Genomic DNA, 17,650 nt, shown 5'->3' with positions numbered 1-17,650 from the left:
CGGCCTGAGGACTCCTGCCGTCGTTTTCAACACCCTCCCCCTCCCCCCTTTGAAATCCTTTTTTCTTAATGAGTAACTCTGGGAGATTTCTGGTCGTCTCAAAATGAAGTGATGATCTCAAACCGTGTGGGTTGCTTTCTACTTTTAGATCGCTTTTTGTGGGCTGGTGGTGGTGAGGAAGCTGAATGAATGGGACAGGTACGGGAAATCGGAAGTTTGCGTTCAGTGCTTCATGCTTACACCGGGACACGAGCAACACTGTGTGTCTGAAGTGACCAGGGATCATTGGACCTGTGTATCCTGTGGGACTCTGAGGACCTCCCAAGGTAAAAAGGCGATAGCATTCTTTCCTAACCCTTGGTTTCCCTGAGTGTTAGAAGGAGGATCCTGTTCCATAGCATTGCCAGCCCTCTCCCCACATTTACACCTTCTTTTAGGCCTTCTGCCTATTCTGCTTTCCCAAAGAGCAGTCAGATTGCAAGCATGTTTTCTGAGGAAATGCTGGCAAATGCAGCCTTGGTCTTGAGATGCCAGGTGAAAAGACTTTCTTGAATGTGGTGGCCTGCTGATGACTGAAGAGAGTGGTGTCTGCCACAAGATAAAAATATGCATGTTTTGTATTCCCTTCTGCCATGGAACAGTAAGTTCTTAAAATGCGTATCCGTTCTCCGGTCTGACAGTTGATTTTTTGCCAGAATACTTGCTTTTGTGCTGGTTTGCATTTTTTCTTTTTCAGCTCTACTGACTTGTCCTTTTATCCCCCTTCTATGAAGTGCATACATCTAGCCATTCCTTTAAATGTTGCTGCTAGTTTGGCCTTTGCCTTCTCTTTTATGAGCTGGGGCTTTGAAATTTTTACATGTCTCACTTCTTTTAAAAATTAGCAGAATTCCAGTAACCTGTGAAGCACTTCTGCTCGAGTGCCTATTTACTACTGCCATATGTTGTATTATATTCATTGCATAGTTTAGTTTCAGACATAACTTGTTTGAAATAGCTTCCACTGTTAGAATAAGAACAAAATGTGCTGGCAGTGCCACATGAACAAACCTTCTGTAAAAACAATGATGGTTCTGACATCCAGTAAAGGTGAAGCGTTTCTCTTTGTTATCAGTCTTTGTAACTAATGTCATCTTCGGTAGCAATAATGTTATTTTTTGGTAAGTAAGCTTATTTCTATACTTGTAGGTGCTTCCGACATGTTCTGCATAGAAACTTCTGCAGAGTGTGGCCTAATCTCATAAACATGCAGTGTCTTTCTTCATGGGCTTCTCTGGTAACTGTTTATTACTGACTGCTGTACCCCTTTGAGCTCTGCCTGGGGCTGGAAGGATGGTTCCCTCCAATAGACCAAATGACACCTTTTTTAAATAGGGGTTTTCTACTCTAAGTGAAGAGACAGTGGGTATACACAGTGGATGAGCTGGGCAGTCAAGCCTACTAAAGTGTGTCAGGAAGAACTTCTAGTTAAAAATCTGCCTAAGGTGTTGTAAAGTTCTTCATCTCTTCTGTAAGTAAGGAATTATGGAATCACAGAATTGTCAGAGTTGGAAGGGACCTCTAAAGATCATCTAGTTCAGCTCCCCCACTAAAGCAGGATTGCCTAGAGCACAATTCCACAGGACTGCATCCAGGTGGGTCTTGAATATTCCCAGGGAAGGGGACTCCACAACCTCCTTGGGCAGCCTGTTCCAGTGCTCTGTCGTCCTCACCATAAAGAAGTTTTTCTCATATTTACATGGAACTTCCTCTGTTCCAATTGCCCCTTGTCCTGTCATTGGGAACTACTGAAAAGAGTAGTTATAAGTAGTATAATATAATACATTAGATATTATATATAATATAATAATAATATTCTTGTATTATAAGGAATTGGAGATGTGCTTTTACATTAGTACTGTCTTGTCCATGCTGAAAATCCATGTCTTGTTTCTGGGACAAATGCCACACAAAGCTACTTGCTAGATTTTGGGGACAGTAGCCACATCAGCTGCTTTCTACCTCTCCCTGGAGCTGTGCATTACAAGGACATCAGTCAATAGCCATGTCTCTTTTACTAAGTGTGTAATGTTATTTACTGTTTGATGTTTAACCCTTAATTTTGCTTGTGAGCTGCCAGCCGACATCAACTGTACCAGGTCCACTGTGTGCCAGGTCTCAGAGGCTGGCCAGAAGTTGTGTTTTAATGATGCTCTGACGGGGATATTTCCAGCACCCATGTTCTGCAGCTGACAGCAGGGATGTTGTATCAGAAAGTAAGATTTTTGAGCGAGTTATTTTCTTCCTTTCTGTATGTTAGATACAAGGTTGATAGAACTTAGTTATTGTAAACATTTATATTAGAAAGCAATACTAGCAAACCAATGGCCCAATAATGTCCTACTCATGTTCTTTTTCTCCAAACACTACTCTGACGGTGGAGCTTGTCGGTTCTTGCCATTCCTCCTTCCAGAGAGAGCTCTTTCTAAAGAGAGCAGTCTGACAGAGGGTTCCTCTTGCAGTGAAGGTGACTGCAATATAGTGGAAAATCCAGACTAGCCTGCTTGCCAGCTTGTTCTGCTGATTGCCCAGAGAGTGAGTTCCCAGAGGATCTGCTCAGCTTTGAGCTTAGGTGGGCAGGAGCTGGGCAGCACAGCTTTCGTCCTGGAGATGCCACTTGCCCTGTTTGCTTTGTGAAAAGTTTCTGAAGGGGAGGGAATCCCACAGTGGGGATGAATAGTGAGGTCAGTCCTGTGCAGGAACTTTCTGTGTACAGCTCATCCAGTGTCCTGTATACCTTGAGCTAGATGGTAGGATATCAAAGGAGCATGGAAGTACAAAACCAAGAATTAAACATTGCATAGAGTATTTGCTTTCAAGTCTGGACTGGATTCTGTCTCTGCTGGGTAAATAAGCCCATGTACAATGTTTTCTCCCTCTCAGTATTTGTCCTAGCCTTTAAAAGTTCTCAATCTGTGGATTGTTACTTGATTACAGTTGTGGTATGCAAACTTTGTAGTACTTTAAATGGGTGCTGCTTGTCTGTTCACAAAAAATCAATTCTGTTCTTGCTTGTTGCTAAGGATGTAGTTAAATGAGGCATATTCTCTGTAATACCCCTCCTTGAATATGAAAATTAAGCATAGGGCATGATATGGGTACACATTATCTCTCCTCCCCAGCCCTGTTAGCCAGTTTCAACCAAATAAAGGAGTAGATGAGAGGGAAAAGAAATAAGGGCAGCATTGTTAGCAGCAAGTATTGATGTCTTTGAAACTCCCTGCTTTAATTTGTACCTCGTTTCATAGTTCAAAATTTATTATCAGTAGGTCTGACTTGGGAGCTCATGTTTTTCCTTGTGAATGTTGTGGTTTAAGGCATTTGCTGTTTCCAGGTGCAGTTTATTCCATTGCCAAGAAACTAGACCAACGTATTTTGATCAAAGTATGTGGGAGAAGGGAGGTAGAAAAAGCAACAGACAAGAGCTGATTAGATGGTAGCTCATGTAACCAGAGTAGCTTGAGTTGCTGGGTTAACTCCAATTGATTATTTTTTTTTTGTAAGTCTGTCAAGCCTGATTGATCATAATCCATAAATTTTAATTAAGCACAGAAAATGTATGAGAAATGACAGGCACGTGTGAGTCCTCTTATGTATTGCAGTATCTGCAAAACATTCCATGTATTAGCAATCAATTGCTTATTAAGGTCACAGTACTGTCCAAAGCACAAGCATGTGTGCTATCGGTGTTTTCCCATGCCTCCTCTGACCCTGAATTTATGCCATTTCTGTGTATGACAGTGCAAAGGAAGGCATGAATGACCCCTAATACAGGGAGCCAGAGCAAGGTCCTCATGCCAGCTCACGGGGGCCCTTCAGTTTTGAAAGCTCCTGTCATCCTGTTCCCATGGAGTAGGGCACCCTCCCCCCTTAGTTGTTTTAGTTCTTCAGAAATACACAGTACATGTTGTGGCATTATTGCAGTATTTGTCATTTGCAAATTCGTCTTTCAGTCCTTCCTGTTCTGTCTTTAGTGCCTAGATACAATTCTCTACTTCCCTAAAGGCATTTCGGCACCTTGGCATGGCTATCCTTTGTGAATAGTCTGGAAGAGCTTTTTTGGCATGCTTGTGGTTCTTTTCTTTCCTGTAAACACAAGCTGTGAAAGCCGGACAGGATGGCAGGCTAAAAATAAAACCTATCCTTGGTAATCTCTTAAGGAAAGATAAGTCTTCTGCCTGTGGATGCATTCTCGGTCATTCCCTACGGACAGGATCAGTAAGGGCAGTGAGATGTGCCATCTGCTCTGGGGACAGAGTTGCTGCTGCTGCTCTGCCAGTTGCTGTCTTGGGGGGAGAGCAGCCAGCAGAGCATGGCTGGGAGAAGGGCAGTACCCATGCCTTGAACTCCCAGATCCAGCTGACACTGAGTTGTAAACTTGCAGTGTTCCTTTTAATTCCAGCACGTTGGAAAAGGAAGACATGCATATCCTGAAGGGACATTGTGTGAGAGGAATGATGTCACGAGTTTGACACTGGTAGGGATAACTTTGTTTTTACTGTCAGAGGAGTGACTTGGGCATCTCTTTCCTTTCAGCAGCAGGCGTGCAATGATGGATAACCGTTTTGCCACAGCGCTCGTCATTGCCTGCGTTCTCAGCCTCATCTCCACCATCTATATGGCAGCTTCCATTGGCACTGACTTTTGGTACGAATACCACACCCTGTCCCCAGCTGAGAACATCAGTGAGGCTGGTAAGAGCATCTGGGAGGAATTCATCAGCGAAGACGCAGATGAGAAGACCTACACAGATACGCTTTTCCGGTGCAATGGCACGGTTGGACTGTGGCGGAGGTGTATCACTGTGCCCAAAAACTCTCACTGGTACAGCCCACCAGGTACCTCTGGAGCAATTAACACTGCCCTAGCTTGCCTGGGGTGCTGCGTGCTAACTTCCTCACAACATATTCATGCTGCTTTATTCTTCCAGAAGGCTTCTTTCTAGCTTATGTGGTGGTGTTTTTTTAATAAAGACAGTCTAAACTTTGAAATAATTGAAAGGCAAAATGGCCTGTGTGTGTCAGGGCTACAGATTTGACAGTGCTCTGGATTTGACACACAATACTTGATCTAAATTTCCTCTGGTGTAATTTCATTTTCTTTTGCATCTGCTGTCCAGCTGGAAGTACAGTAGTTGTTGCTCTGCCAGTCACTGTTTCAGAAGAGGTCCTGGGATCCAAGAATGCAATAAAGATACCACTTTATAAAAGGAGCACTTGCTACTTTTAGTAGTCATTAATTTTGCTCCCATGTCACAAATGTCCCACTGTGGCATCAGCACATTTTGCAGTCCTAGTGCTGGATGTAGAATGTTTGTATTCTTCTCTTCACAATGATTGGGGGCTACAAAAGTGCAGTGAGCAATTATTTTAATTGCTTCAGAGTAGATTTTGAACACATACTGTATTTGTGAAGCCCTTTGTTTTCAACCCTCTTAGGAAAAAATGTACTTTCAAACACTTTTTCTGGAGAAAAATGTCACATTAAATACTTCTTTTTTTCTTTCCTTTTTTTAAATGAAAACACTTATTCCGGAAGCCACTTAAACCAGCTCTGCTCAATAGCACTTTCAAAGCAAAATCTGAGGCGTAAAAGGGAAAAAAATTAGGATTAGAAACCACATATTTTATGTTTTTTAAATAGTCCTTCCTACCATGTATTTGAATGGAGAGTTTAGTGAGAATGTAGTATCTTACTACATCCTGCACGTGGAGATAACCGCAGCTCAGTTATGGGACTTGCCTGTAAGAATATGTAGCGATATAGTTGAACATCACATGCCACACTTCTTTCCCAGTCTGGCAAGCATGACACAGTTTTCTGTGGATGATCCAGGTAAAGTTGGAAAATTCTGTCAGTTTGAATGCTGCCCCTTGTAGTAATTATGTCATGTTAATTGCTGTATGATACGGCATCAAATCTGGTTTGAGAGGTATTGTGTTTTCTCTAAAATGTTTTGTATCTCAGGTTTTTTTTTCTGAGGAGCTTCTTGGCTTAAATGGTTGGGAAAGGAGGAATTGGAAGGGGAGGGTAGGAGGGAGACATCTAATGTTGTTTTTTTTTTCTTTTCCCCGCCCCTCAGAAGCTGACATGACTACAAACTGCATCAGTTTTTCCCTCTCTGATCAGTTTATGGAAAAGTATGTAGAGCCTGGAAATCACAACAGTGGCACGGATTTGAATCGAACTTGTAAGTGTATTCCATTTCTGGCAGGTAAACAAGTAGTGTGACAAAAAAGATGTTTCTCAAATACAGTCACTATTGAGGGAAGCATCTGTATCTTGTTCTGCTTTTTTACCCTTCACAGTAGTAGAGTCTGTAGGTAAATGTTTAAAAGAAAAATGTAAATGCTTTGGCATGGTTTTGGCCATGAATATGGACAAGAATACCGGGAGTTAACAAATGAAGCAGTGTAGGCAGAAGGGAGTATAAGGTGGGAGAAGATCAGTTTCCAGCACATCTTTAGCAAACTTGTTTTGTATATTTTTCACCTGCAGATCTCTGGCGGTTACAGTTTCTCCTGCCCTTTGTCAGCCTTGGCCTCATGTGCTTTGGGGCTCTGATTGGGCTCTGTGCTTGTGCCTGTCGCAGCCTTTACCCTGCCATTGCCACCGGAGTCCTCCACTTCCTAGCAGGTAAGTCTCCTGCCACCCACCACCTGACCCTCCCTCCTCCAAAAGCTCATAGCGACAGCCAGAGCACTTTGAAGTTGAGCTCACCGTGCTTTTCTGTTTCCTTCCTCAGGGCTCTGCACGCTGGGCCTGGTTGGCTGCTATGTAGCTGGGATTAAGCTGCTCCATAAGAAGCTGCCCCTGCCTGATGATGTGAGGGGTGAATTTGGTTGGTCTTTCTGCCTGGCCTGTGTCTCAGCACCTTTGCAGTTCATGGCAGCTGCTCTTTTCATCTGGGCAGCTCGCACCAACAGAAAGGAATTCACTCTCTTGAAAGCCTACCGTGTGGCATAAGTGCTGCTAATGCAGTATTAGGTTTCCAGGTTTTAGCCCCTTCTCCCCCAACCCTTACTACTTTTGTTTCTTTTAGTCAGAATTTTACCTTGTACTGTGTGCTTCTTACCAGTTGAGACAATTTAGCCCACAGGCCCTGAAGACAAAGACCTTGGGGCTAAATGACCAAACTCTGCCCGAAGTCTGCAGAACTTGAACGTGTTTTTAAATTGTGGGGGTGTTTTGGTTTTGTTTTTGGTTGTTGTTTTTTTTAAGAATTATTATTTTTAAGCCTTATGTAGTTGGTGAATATTCCCTTGGTTAGATGTATGTGCCCCTTCCTAATTTTATGACCCCGTCAGCCTGGAGGAAGTAGGAGTGATGCTATGGGGCAGAAGAGAGGTAGGAAAAGAGAGGATGCAGATAGGAAAAGAAAAGATGCAGATAGACAAGAATGGGGATCACAGTACACAAATAATAAAAAATCAGGAGCTGTCTGCTGTGTGACCCAAGTGGGCAGGACCTATGGAGACCACCCAAGAGACATGGGGGAACTCAGAAATCTCTGTTACAGAAATACTGTAGCTAAATCAGTCCTGTAGCTTCACTTTGGGTCTCTTACTCTCACTACTTCGCTACTTTTTGTGGCTTCTGCCAAAACTGATGCAGGCAGAACAGCTGGCTGTGGGAGTGCCTGCCCAGCACACCATCCTGAATGCAGACTCTGCACTTGCCTTTGTTGAGGACGTAAGTTGGCCCATGTGGAGCTTTGTGCTGCTCTAGCTACACTGCTTCCAGGACCCAGGCTAGTTTGTATCTGCACTACATATGATTGTGCACTCAAATTTTCACTTGTGGTGTTTCTGCTTGCTGTGAAATAAGGCTTCCCTCTACCTGTGTTGAAGATGACCCCTCACAAGTTTTTGTTTTTAATTTAGTTTAGTGTATGTGTGTATATGTATATATATAAACTTAACTTTTTTTAAAACTCACCTATTTATCTAATATAGCACACAACAGGGTTTTTTAAAAAGGTGCTGCTCTTTTCCCATCTTGTCCCAAGCCTATTAATTAAATGAAATAATAATTTTAAAAACTTAGACATTTTCAGCATTGCATGCATCTGATGGGAGGATTAGGGAATGGTCTGAAGTGAATTTTACTTAGGGAGAGAAAAGCCAATGTCTGGATTGTTCTCTGCTTCCAGGGAAATGTCACTAGAAACAAAGATGTTTGGTTAGATTATTTTTTTATTATTATTAATTTCTTGGGCTCCTGCTAACTTTACATTTTTTCCTGCTCATCATCAGAGGGTGTAACACCCCATAATTTCTAATTAGTTCTCAACTTGTCTATGTGTTTCCTATAAATAACTGCAACTTTAGCCAGACTGGGTGGCATGTCTTGTGTTGGAACATTGTTTTTTCAATTAAATTGTTTAATTCTGAGGCCTTAACTCCCCTCATTTCCTTACTCCATGTTTAATATAACAAGTATGTTTTAGAAGAAATAAATCCTGGCAAAATGAATATGTCTGTCATGGCAAGGGTTCTTTGAGATACTTTGGATGAGAATGACACAGTATGCATTTTTGTCTCATGGCTGGTTTTTTATCTTGTTTTGTGCTTTTGGTTTTGTGTTTTTTTTCAGTAGGTTCTTCTACACAGGCTGTGTTTGCTGGGTCAGCAAACAGCCCTCATCACTAGTTACCTGAAGATCAGGGATATCTGCTAGTAGTATTTTCTTTATTTTTTTGGTCATGTTTGTGATACAGATCAACCTACTTCTCCTTTGATCATTATCATTTGTATCTTTACAAAATGAAACAAGGATGATGGTGAAAACCAGGATCACTGAAAAAGCAGCAGTGGGCTGTTCAAGATAGTCCTCTTTCTCCCGCTGTTGAGTTATCTTTCACTTTTCCTTCTAAAACAGGTGCTTTCCCTCTCTACAATGTCTGGGCTGATTCTAACCCTGTGAGAGGGATGTGGTATTTTTGTGCAGTATCTGCGGGTAAATGAAAATCCTTGCTGCTCATACGTACCGATAAGGTGCTTCTGCAGAGCTGTTAGTTATCTCTGACTTAGGTAGATAAGGCCTAACTGCTCAGCTTGTCTCGTTCCTCATTTGTCAGAAATAGTGGGGCACACAAGCTTCAGCTGAGGTAAAAGGGACTGGAAGGTGCTATTCTGCACTTGGAGAGGAAGCACTGCTGTTGTTTTATCTAGTGTGGTTTGGTTGTTGCTTTGGTTTTTCTGTCTTCTTTCAGGAGCTGGCAGAGTAATCATAGGTTGTGTTTTTAATCCTGTGCACTTGCTCTATCCTCCTGTATCAGCACTTGTTTTCCTAAAGTGTAAATCTTAGCTTTTTTAACATTCTTGCTTCCAAAAGAAGGATTCTTATGGAGAGAAAATGGAATGTTAGAGGTGCTGTCAGTCCTCTCTTGATCATTTTGAGTATCAGCAAAAACAAGATTGGCTGGTTTTGTCTGCGTCTCAGATAAATGCTGCTGGTTTTCTCTGCCCTGAAATGAAGAAAATAGGCTTTAATTGATCAGTGATTTGGACCATTTAACTAAAATGAGGGTCACCTTTCACGGTTTTGGGGTTTGTTGTTGGGGTTTTACTCCTGTTGTAAGGATTTGTTCATCAGGTTGGATTTCAGTGAGAAGCAGATTTAATTCAGAAAGAGGGCTAACCCTCTCCATTGTCTGAGGTGATGAATCTGTCTCTAGCCATTTTGCTTTATAACTGTGTGTTTGCTCGAGGTGTAAAGGGAGCAAGAGGAGTTCTTGGCCCACTGGCTTGGGTCCACTAGATGGTGTTGGAGGAGGACAGAAAAATGGTACACACTGAGGATGGAGTAATTCTATAAAAGAGAAACTATTAAGCACAGTAACAGATAACAGATCTTGACCCAGAATGTGTGGTACAGGCCCTTCACACCAGTAGATCCTCACGCCACAGTCAGCCATTGGCTGCTTTCAAGAGAAGTTTGAGGCCTCTGTGTGTGTGTTGGAAGTCACATACATAAATGCAAATGCAGACAGCCTTGCTCTGCAAAGTGGAGAGTGTTCCAACTGTGAAGGAAAGCAGTGAGATCAAAGGCTGATTTGCGTTCCTCAGTATTTTGTGGTCTGACCGTGACAGATGTTTACTGATGCTGGTTCAGTGTTGAGAAAGGGATAAGGCAGATCATAGAATCATAGAATGGTTTGGGTTAGAAGCAACATTAAAGATCATCTAGTTTGAGCCCCCCTGCATGGGCAGGGACACCTCCCACTAGACCAGGTTGCTCAAAGCCCCATCCAACCTAGACTTGCACACTTCCAGGGAGGGGGCAGCCTGGGGGTCCTGATGGACAGGAGAATGACCATGAGCCAGCAATGTGCCCTTGTGGCCAAGAAGGCCAGTGGCATCCTGGGGTGCATTAGAAAGGGTGTGGTTAGTAGGTCCAGGGAGGTTCTCCTCCCCCTCTATTCTGCATTGGTGAGGCCACATCTGGAATATTGTGTCCAGTTCTGGGCCCCTCAGTTCAGGAAGGACAGGGAATGGCTTGAAAGAGTCAAGTGCAGAGCCACAAAGATGATTTCCCTTATGAGGAAAGGCTGAGGGAGCTGGGTCTCTTTAGTTTGGAGAAAAGGAGACTGAGGGGTGACCTCATCAATGTTTACAAATACGTAAAGGGTGAGTGTCAGGAAGATGGATTTAGGCTTTTCTCAGTGATGACCAGTGATAGGACAAGGGGTAATGGGTTCAAATTGGAGCATAGGAGGTTCAAGGTGAATATCAGAATTTTTTTTTTTACTGTGAGAGTGACAGAGCACTGGAACAGGCTGCCCAGAGAGGTTGTGGAGTCTCCTTCACTGGAGACATTCAAAACCCACCTGGACATGTTCCTGTGTGATGTGCTCTAGGTGACCCTGCTCTGGCAGGGGGGGTGGACTAGATGATCTTTCGAGATCACTTCCAACCCCTAGGATTCTATGATTCTACAAGCCCATACAAGTTCTGTCCTCTGAATCTGAGGTGGGCAGGCTGCATTTGTCCTTCAATCATGCCCCTATATGACAATGATTTTTCTTTGCAAGCTTGGGCTTCTTTTCTTGTGAAATCTCTAGGAAAGCAGGGCCAACAGAAAGCTGCATGGGTAGCAGCCTTTTCTTCATTTTTCCTTGCAGTGACATTTTCCCTGTCTTCTTCCCCCGCCTTCCAAATGGGTCTAAGAAGGGGCTGGTCAATGAAGCTACAAAGAGGGTCATCATTATCGTAGCTGAAGACAGCTCCCACTGGAATAAGAGGAGAGATTGCTGAAAACTGGAGAATAGTCAATCCCATTCCGTTACTTTAAATAATAAAAAAAATCCAATCTAGAGCAAACACAGAACATTTCTTTGTTGTGTGAAGGTGGCAGTTTGCCACTTTGGAGGGGTGTGACATGTTGTGGGTGTAAGTGATAGCAGAGCCTTGGATGACTCAAGAGGGCCTTCTTACCTGTTGTGCCAGAAACTACGTGTAGTAGTCTAGTTTTCCTACTGTATTGTGTGCTGGCCAGGTGGTCCTTTCCTCATGGAAGGTCTGTTGCAGTCTTTTTACTGTGGTGATAATGAATGCCTCTTCTCTTCTCATCTAAAATGCTCTGAAGTGTTTTCTGAGAAAGGTGTTTGGGTTTGTTTGGGGTTTTTCTGTTTCTTTGTCACTTAGGTTGTGTGTTACGTGCCAGCTTGCAGTGTGTCTCTTGCAGTGCTGTCGTTCTGTGATTCAGTGGCTTCTGAAATGCTCCTCCCTGCTCACTAGCATTGTGTGTACTCAGCCAGCACCTGCTAGTCAAAGAGAAAATCTGAATCATCTGAAATCATCTTTAAATCTTGGGCTGGCTGTCCACCTCTATCTGTGTGTATTTCCTGCTTCAGTAGATTGTCTGTTATAACAGAAAGACAATAACATTTTGAAGCTGCTTTTTTTTTTTTTTTTTTTTTTTTCCCCTGAGGAATAGCTGGAGTTCTGTGTTATAGAGCTTCTTTATAATCTGGTTTCTAATAGGAAAAGATCAAAAGTTGGGTTGTTTACTGCTGACTCTTCTTTGCTGTGGAATATTACTCCTGCCCTATATTTTTAAACTACAACTTTCCAAACTACTGAGTGTATAGTGAAGCCTTTGTTCAAGTTGCAGTCAGATACATGACAGCTTCCTAACTAGAAGGCTCTCTAGGTGTCTGGATATGGCACTAAAAGCCATATGCTGAATTACACTTAACAAGCACCTTTCTGCTTACAGATTTATGCCAAGCCTTTATGCAAACCAACGACTGCTGAAAAAATCTGACAGAACTAATGTATTCCACTCCTCTTTCTCCTCTTCTCTTCTAAAATTACTACTTTTAAAAATAATCATAGGGACAGTGGTTTATTTATTGATCCAATTAGAGCAATAAATGTCTGATGTCTCTGTGCTTCCTGCTTTCTGTGTACAAACAGGGGTGAAGGAAATTATAATTTATTTTTGCAGAGGATCCAAGCATCTATGATTCTGTGCTCTCTAGGTTTGGGTTTTCTGAGGTGAAGATAGAAAATTTTCAAGAAAACTAGCAACTTTTGTGTAGTCAAAATTAAATATTGCCTAGTCAAAGCTGCCCTACTGAAAAAAAAAATTAAAAAAAAAAAAAAGGGGGGGTTTTTTAATGGCCTTCTTTCTTTTTCCAGCTTTCTCAAATCTTTCATCTGCATCTTTTAAAGTGTTTCTTACATTAAATGGTTTTAGGATATTATCCTTTTAGCTTGATATTTGCGAAGATTATGATCTGGTGCATTTTGTATCACTATCAGAGAAGAGGAAAGCTTAACATGTAACTTTGTAATGGACTTACCCTTTACATCTGTTAATTTGGGCTCGTTCTCACTATCAGACATGCATTTTTAAAATTTATTTTGAGTACCTATTAAAAATAAGGTTGATCAAAACATGGTTAATAGCCTTTAAAAATTAATTAACAAGGGAGTGTTCCCAGAGCACTTTGTTAGCCAGGGATTCTGTCCCATGTTATGGACTACCATGTGTCTGGGCCTTTGCAATCAGTCCTTTTTCCATTCAGCTTCCACAGCTGAATGTGTGTGAGTCTGTTTCGCTGCACATTAATTTGATTGCGCTGTGGTTGAGGAGCGTTCTCACTTGCAACTTCACCTTTTTATCATCCTCATGATAAAACAGTTACACTACAATGCCTCTGTTGTTAGAAAGATGGAAAAGCCCTGTGAGGAAGCAGCACGTGGTCTTCTTGTGGAAGAACCATCCTCTGTTTGACTCTGCCTGGAGGATCCAAAGCAGAGCCTTGCTGGTGGGGGAAGTGTAGCTCATTGCCAGTGCCTTGTCATGTTTCCATACCAATGAGCTTTCAGTGTTGGAGACTCGTGTTTACTATAAGTGTCAGTATATGGTGTCCTACTCACTGTGTGAAGGTGATTAGAGCCTTTCCCAGACATGTCCAACCATGATGTGCCATGAGTGTACTCTTGGGCTGTGCTACCAAATCAGTGTTGCACTGAATGATGGGGTTTGTCCTTCCTCTAAGGCCAAGCTAAAGCCTTGTACCTTTGATTTTTTTGGGAGGTTTCTCTTCAGTCTGGTAGCTGACACTGTTGGCTAAGTGACTGTGGCAATAGCTTTTGACATTAAATGGTTTCTATGTAAATTCACTGAGAAACCTCCCTCATTGTCAGAGGATTTTCTTGTGACAAACACAGGTGAAGAGCATCAAAGCTGACTATCTGATACGTTTACACCGGTGTTGATTTAATTGTGGATAAAATCACTAATCACCAAACTGATGTGCAGCTTGGAGTGCTGGCTGGATGAGACCAGGAGTGTGCTGGAGTGGCAGTGCAGAGTGGGTGCTAATTTTCTGTGTTGCCTCAGCTCCACTAGAGCCTTTCTGGTCTATGTGTGATATTGACAGCAGACGCTGGAGAATTGGTGCCACAGCCTCTCCAGATCCTTTCTGGGGCTGAGCTGGGCACTGAACCATGTTCACTTACTACTGCTGATTGCCTACCTTAAACAAACTATGGGTGATTTTGTGATCCCTGTGACTTCACTTAAGTCATTTCTCCAACTCTCATTGAATTGCTTTGGTTGACAAAGGAGTGGGGTCCATTTTCACCAGAAATAAGCTCTGCTTTCTGTGTGTTTTCTGGGGCTGTTGCAGTAGTTTTCTGCAGACAAACCCCTTTTGTCTTGCACTCAAGCGACCCATTTAACTGGCTAGGTTTCATTTGCATTTTGATGTTTACTTACAAAACAACAGCAGCAGTGGTATAAAATCACAGTGCCTGCCTAGTGCCAGAACTGCTTGGGTTCTCTAAAGGTCAAGTTCTGGAAAGTGATTAATTGTCCACAAATGAGGAGGACGTCACAAGTGGGTGTCAGAAGCTGGATGCTGCTGGCAGAGTCGCCCCTGCCTCCTAGTGCTGAACTGGGAGATGAGGCAGGGAGAGCTTGGGTGGCTGGAGGAGGCAGCCAGGGCCATGGGCTGCAGTGGCAAATGAGTGGTCCCTGAGAGTGGGTTGCAGGTTCTGGAGCAGCCTCACCATTCTGCTTTAGTCTCTGCAGACCTGTGCAGGAACAGCACTCGGACCACTGTATCCACCTTGTGAGGGACAGCGGGGACAATGCTTGGTGATTTCCCCTGTGGGCCTGGGGTTCAAGAGGAGGCTGCTGCACCTTGGGCGTCCTCTCTGGTGAGCACAAGGAAACAGGGTGTTGCAGTGAGAGGAAGTCAGACCTGTTCTGGAGCAGACAGGTGTGGCTTACCTCCAGCCACCTTTGTGAGCTGACAGGGTTGTTAACATCCAGGTGATAGACATTTCCCTTCTGTGTCTCCTTGCTTCCTTCTCCCAACTCCTGCACTGATTCTTCCTTCTCTGTTTTCCCCTCTTTCATAGCTTCTTTTACAACAATAAAGAAACTAGCTGCTCACTTCGGAGGCACTTTGAGCTGTACTCAGAAGACCTTAAGTCTGTCCACATCCCTGTTACACACCCGGTTGGGTGTGTCCAAAAAACTAATTGGAAATGGGAGGCACATGAATGTGTTAGGGCATGTAGCTACGGCCCTGAATGCCTGTAGAGCACCACAGTCCTTTTTAACACTGGCTGGGTGCTGTTGGCTCTGCTCTGTCAGGTGCTCAGCATGTCAATTAAATTATCTGTGTCCAGTGTTTATGGGATGAGAAATTTAAATGTAAATTGCAAGAGAAGATTTGCATAGTACAGTCTGGGAAAAAGGAGCTCTTGTTCCTGCTAGCTGTCTGCTTCTGTCACGCTCCCTACTCTGGGTCATCTTCACCCCACAGGATGCCAGCAGTGAGCTGTTATATTCCTGATATTTGAGCATTGCTTGTGTTCAACAAGCTAGCCATGAAAAAGGAATCACTTGATTGAGTGGTGAAGAAATGGTGCCATCGTGCACAATGCAAAGATTCTGGTCTATAGGTAAAGACAATTTGGGGGGTTTTCCCCCCATTTTTCAGATCACAGATTCAGTTCAGGTTTTTCCTTTATTGCTAGTAATTTTTAGATTTAATTGCTAGAGTTGCTAGAGATTACAGGAGTCACCTTTGTCTTCTCACTGAGAAGGAAGACTTTCAACAAAAACGTTGATTTCAAACTCCTTGACCCAACAGAAAATCCAGAGAGTTACTTGAAGCAGTGAAAAATGAGTGGAACGGTCACTGATAATGACGATTCAGGAAGATTAATGTAAGACAAAGCTAATGTTTTCTGTTGGTTTCCTATTTTGGAATGCAGCAATTTGCAAGGTGCATAAAAGATGCAAGAAATAATTGCTGTTCTTCACTTGACAGTGCTCAGCTTTAGCTGACATTGTTTATCCTTGTTGAAGTTGTGGGTAGTTGTGAGTATCCTGAGAGGAGTGAACAGCACCTCTAGAAAGTTTGGAAACCATAACCTACAAGATAGGGAACTATGGAGCCTTTATGTAGGAGGAAGGACACACTGGATGGGGCTAGTAGTGTGTTACATAGGGAATTGATATGGACCATGGCTAGTAGTAGTTCTCCACATCCATTGGTGACAGGACAAGAGGTAACCAGCTTAGCTTGTAGTGAAGAACAAGTAAGCTGATGGACAGAAAAATCTTGGTCTAGGCATGCTTGATCCTGAACTAGACTGTTACTTGTCACTTCCAGGCCTATGCTGTTACGTTCCTTGTCCAAGCCATGTTCAGGAAAAATTCCACCTACCCACAGGCTCACCTGCTGAGTGTTACCAAGAGATTTCATTTCTGCCGGTCTTTCTTGGCTTATTCTGTACAGAATTTATGAAATATGTGGACCAAAAAAAGTAATTGAGCATGGATTCCCAAATGAATGTTGCAAAATTAAGTGAAGATCCAGCTACTCATTTTACCTGAGACTCTGGCTTAGCATCTCTTCCAAAAACTTCCTTATGTAGACTTCCCTAAAATTTCTTTTATTGTATTTTTTTTGAGGTGCATTTAGTTTGGAACTTACTTAATCTACTAAATGAGACAAGCCTGACAAAACTATGATGTCTATGTGTGTATGATTATTGTACATCCTTCCCTTTTAGAATCCATTGGCCAGCTCAGACCAGAGTTGCTGAACTACTGAATCTTATAAGTTTCCTGTAAAGAGGCCTCATTAAGGACAGGAGCTCTGTTAGTTCCTCCACTGAAGGAAGCATCACCATCTGAATGCTGACTGAACAGAATAGTCCTTTGCCTAGATTACAGTTCATGGTTATCTTACCCTTTTTTTAATCCTTGATGTCACTGTTAAACAATAGATTAAAGGCATTATGTATCAGGACTTCTTTAGGTGATTTTAGCAAGGGATGAATGAAATTAATTGGGACTTGCTCCTCCTGGTTTTAGAAAAAACAAAACATGGGAATTGAAATCCTGCAGACACTTGAGTGAGGCCATACAGGTCTGCTCCGTAAAATTCACAGTCAAGTGCATATATGTAATTGTTTTGAACCTCGGTGCAGCTTTTCAGGAAGACTGTCACTTAGTGTGATGCAGAATCATCTACTGATCCAGTTTTCACAACGTACCTTGGGTTAGATTTCTGTCCCATTTATGGCATCTCCTGTAGGGATGAAACGAGACTGCACGTACCTGGTGCTTGGAGCCCAGGATGGCTGCCTTTGGGGGGCTGATGAATTAGCTTATATGGAGTGATGTTAAACTGTCCTAGATAGGAGAATAGGAGCAGATGTTTGGTATGCAATGAGGCTTCTTTTTGATGTTTCTTATGCTGGGTCAGGATGAAATGAAAGTGATCAAGCATCAGAAATAAGAGGTGACACAGAACTTGACAAAAGCAAGGTTTGTTAAAGAAATCTGAAAGCCAAATAATAAAGCTGATATTCCTTCTGGCCTTGCAGGAAAGAAGGTAGCTTCGTGTTAGTGATACATTAATACCTGTTCTGAGATAGTATTCTTCTTGAGCCTGTTCACACAGAGGTACTCAGCTCATTCGCCAAAAACTTCTTTGAAATTTTCCTCTGAAAATTAGGTTAGTTAAGTAATGATTTCTTCATTGTTACTTATTTCTGAATCAGATTCAGTTATCTTTCAGATAGGAAATAATTTTTCTCATCACACTCTTTTTCTAACAATAGATGCT

At 42.6% G+C, this 17,650-nt stretch overlaps 1 protein-coding gene across 3 annotated transcripts; it reads left to right on the top strand.

Annotated features, from left to right (window-relative positions):
- Window positions 1–257: 257 nt before the first annotated feature.
- CLDND1 (claudin domain containing 1) lies at window positions 258–7,199 on the top strand. Of its 3 annotated transcripts, XM_009998235.1 has the most exons (5): window positions 258–326; window positions 4,579–4,877; window positions 6,122–6,229; window positions 6,538–6,675; window positions 6,785–7,199. In XM_009998235.1, the coding sequence occupies exons 2-5, from the start codon at window positions 4,589–4,591 to the stop codon at window positions 7,003–7,005; spliced, it is 756 nt and encodes a 251-aa protein (XP_009996537.1). In that variant the 5' UTR covers window positions 258–326; window positions 4,579–4,588; the 3' UTR covers window positions 7,006–7,199. The 3 variants fall into 3 exon arrangements, with proteins under 3 accessions (XP_009996537.1, XP_009996539.1, XP_009996538.1); XM_009998237.1 differs by lacking the exon at window positions 258–326 and having other exon boundaries at window positions 4,586–4,618; window positions 6,785–7,036; XM_009998236.1 differs by lacking the exon at window positions 258–326 and having other exon boundaries at window positions 4,592–4,877; window positions 6,125–6,229; window positions 6,785–7,005.
- Window positions 7,200–17,650: the final 10,451 nt, after the last annotated feature.

This window comes from Chaetura pelagica, unplaced genomic scaffold (genome assembly GCF_000747805.2).
Source record: "Chaetura pelagica isolate M959 unplaced genomic scaffold, ChaPel_1.0 scaffold65, whole genome shotgun sequence".
NCBI classification, from domain to species: domain Eukaryota; kingdom Metazoa; phylum Chordata; class Aves; order Apodiformes; family Apodidae; genus Chaetura; species Chaetura pelagica.
This window is presented reverse-complemented; position numbering and strand designations above follow the sequence as displayed.

What these genes read in the sequence shown, in the direction of transcription:
- CLDND1 (XM_009998235.1), top strand. Translation starts at nt 4,589, where the DNA reads ATGATGGATAACCGTTTTGCCACAGCGCTCGTCATTGCCTGCGTTCTC. An exon ending in CACGGATTTGAATCGAACTT is followed by an intron (nt 6,230 to 6,537) that starts GTAAGTGTATTC and finishes TTTCACCTGCAG; the next exon opens with ATCTCTGGCGGTTACAGTTT. An exon ending in AGTCCTCCACTTCCTAGCAG is followed by an intron (nt 6,676 to 6,784) that starts GTAAGTCTCCTG and finishes TTCCTTCCTCAG; the next exon opens with GGCTCTGCACGCTGGGCCTG.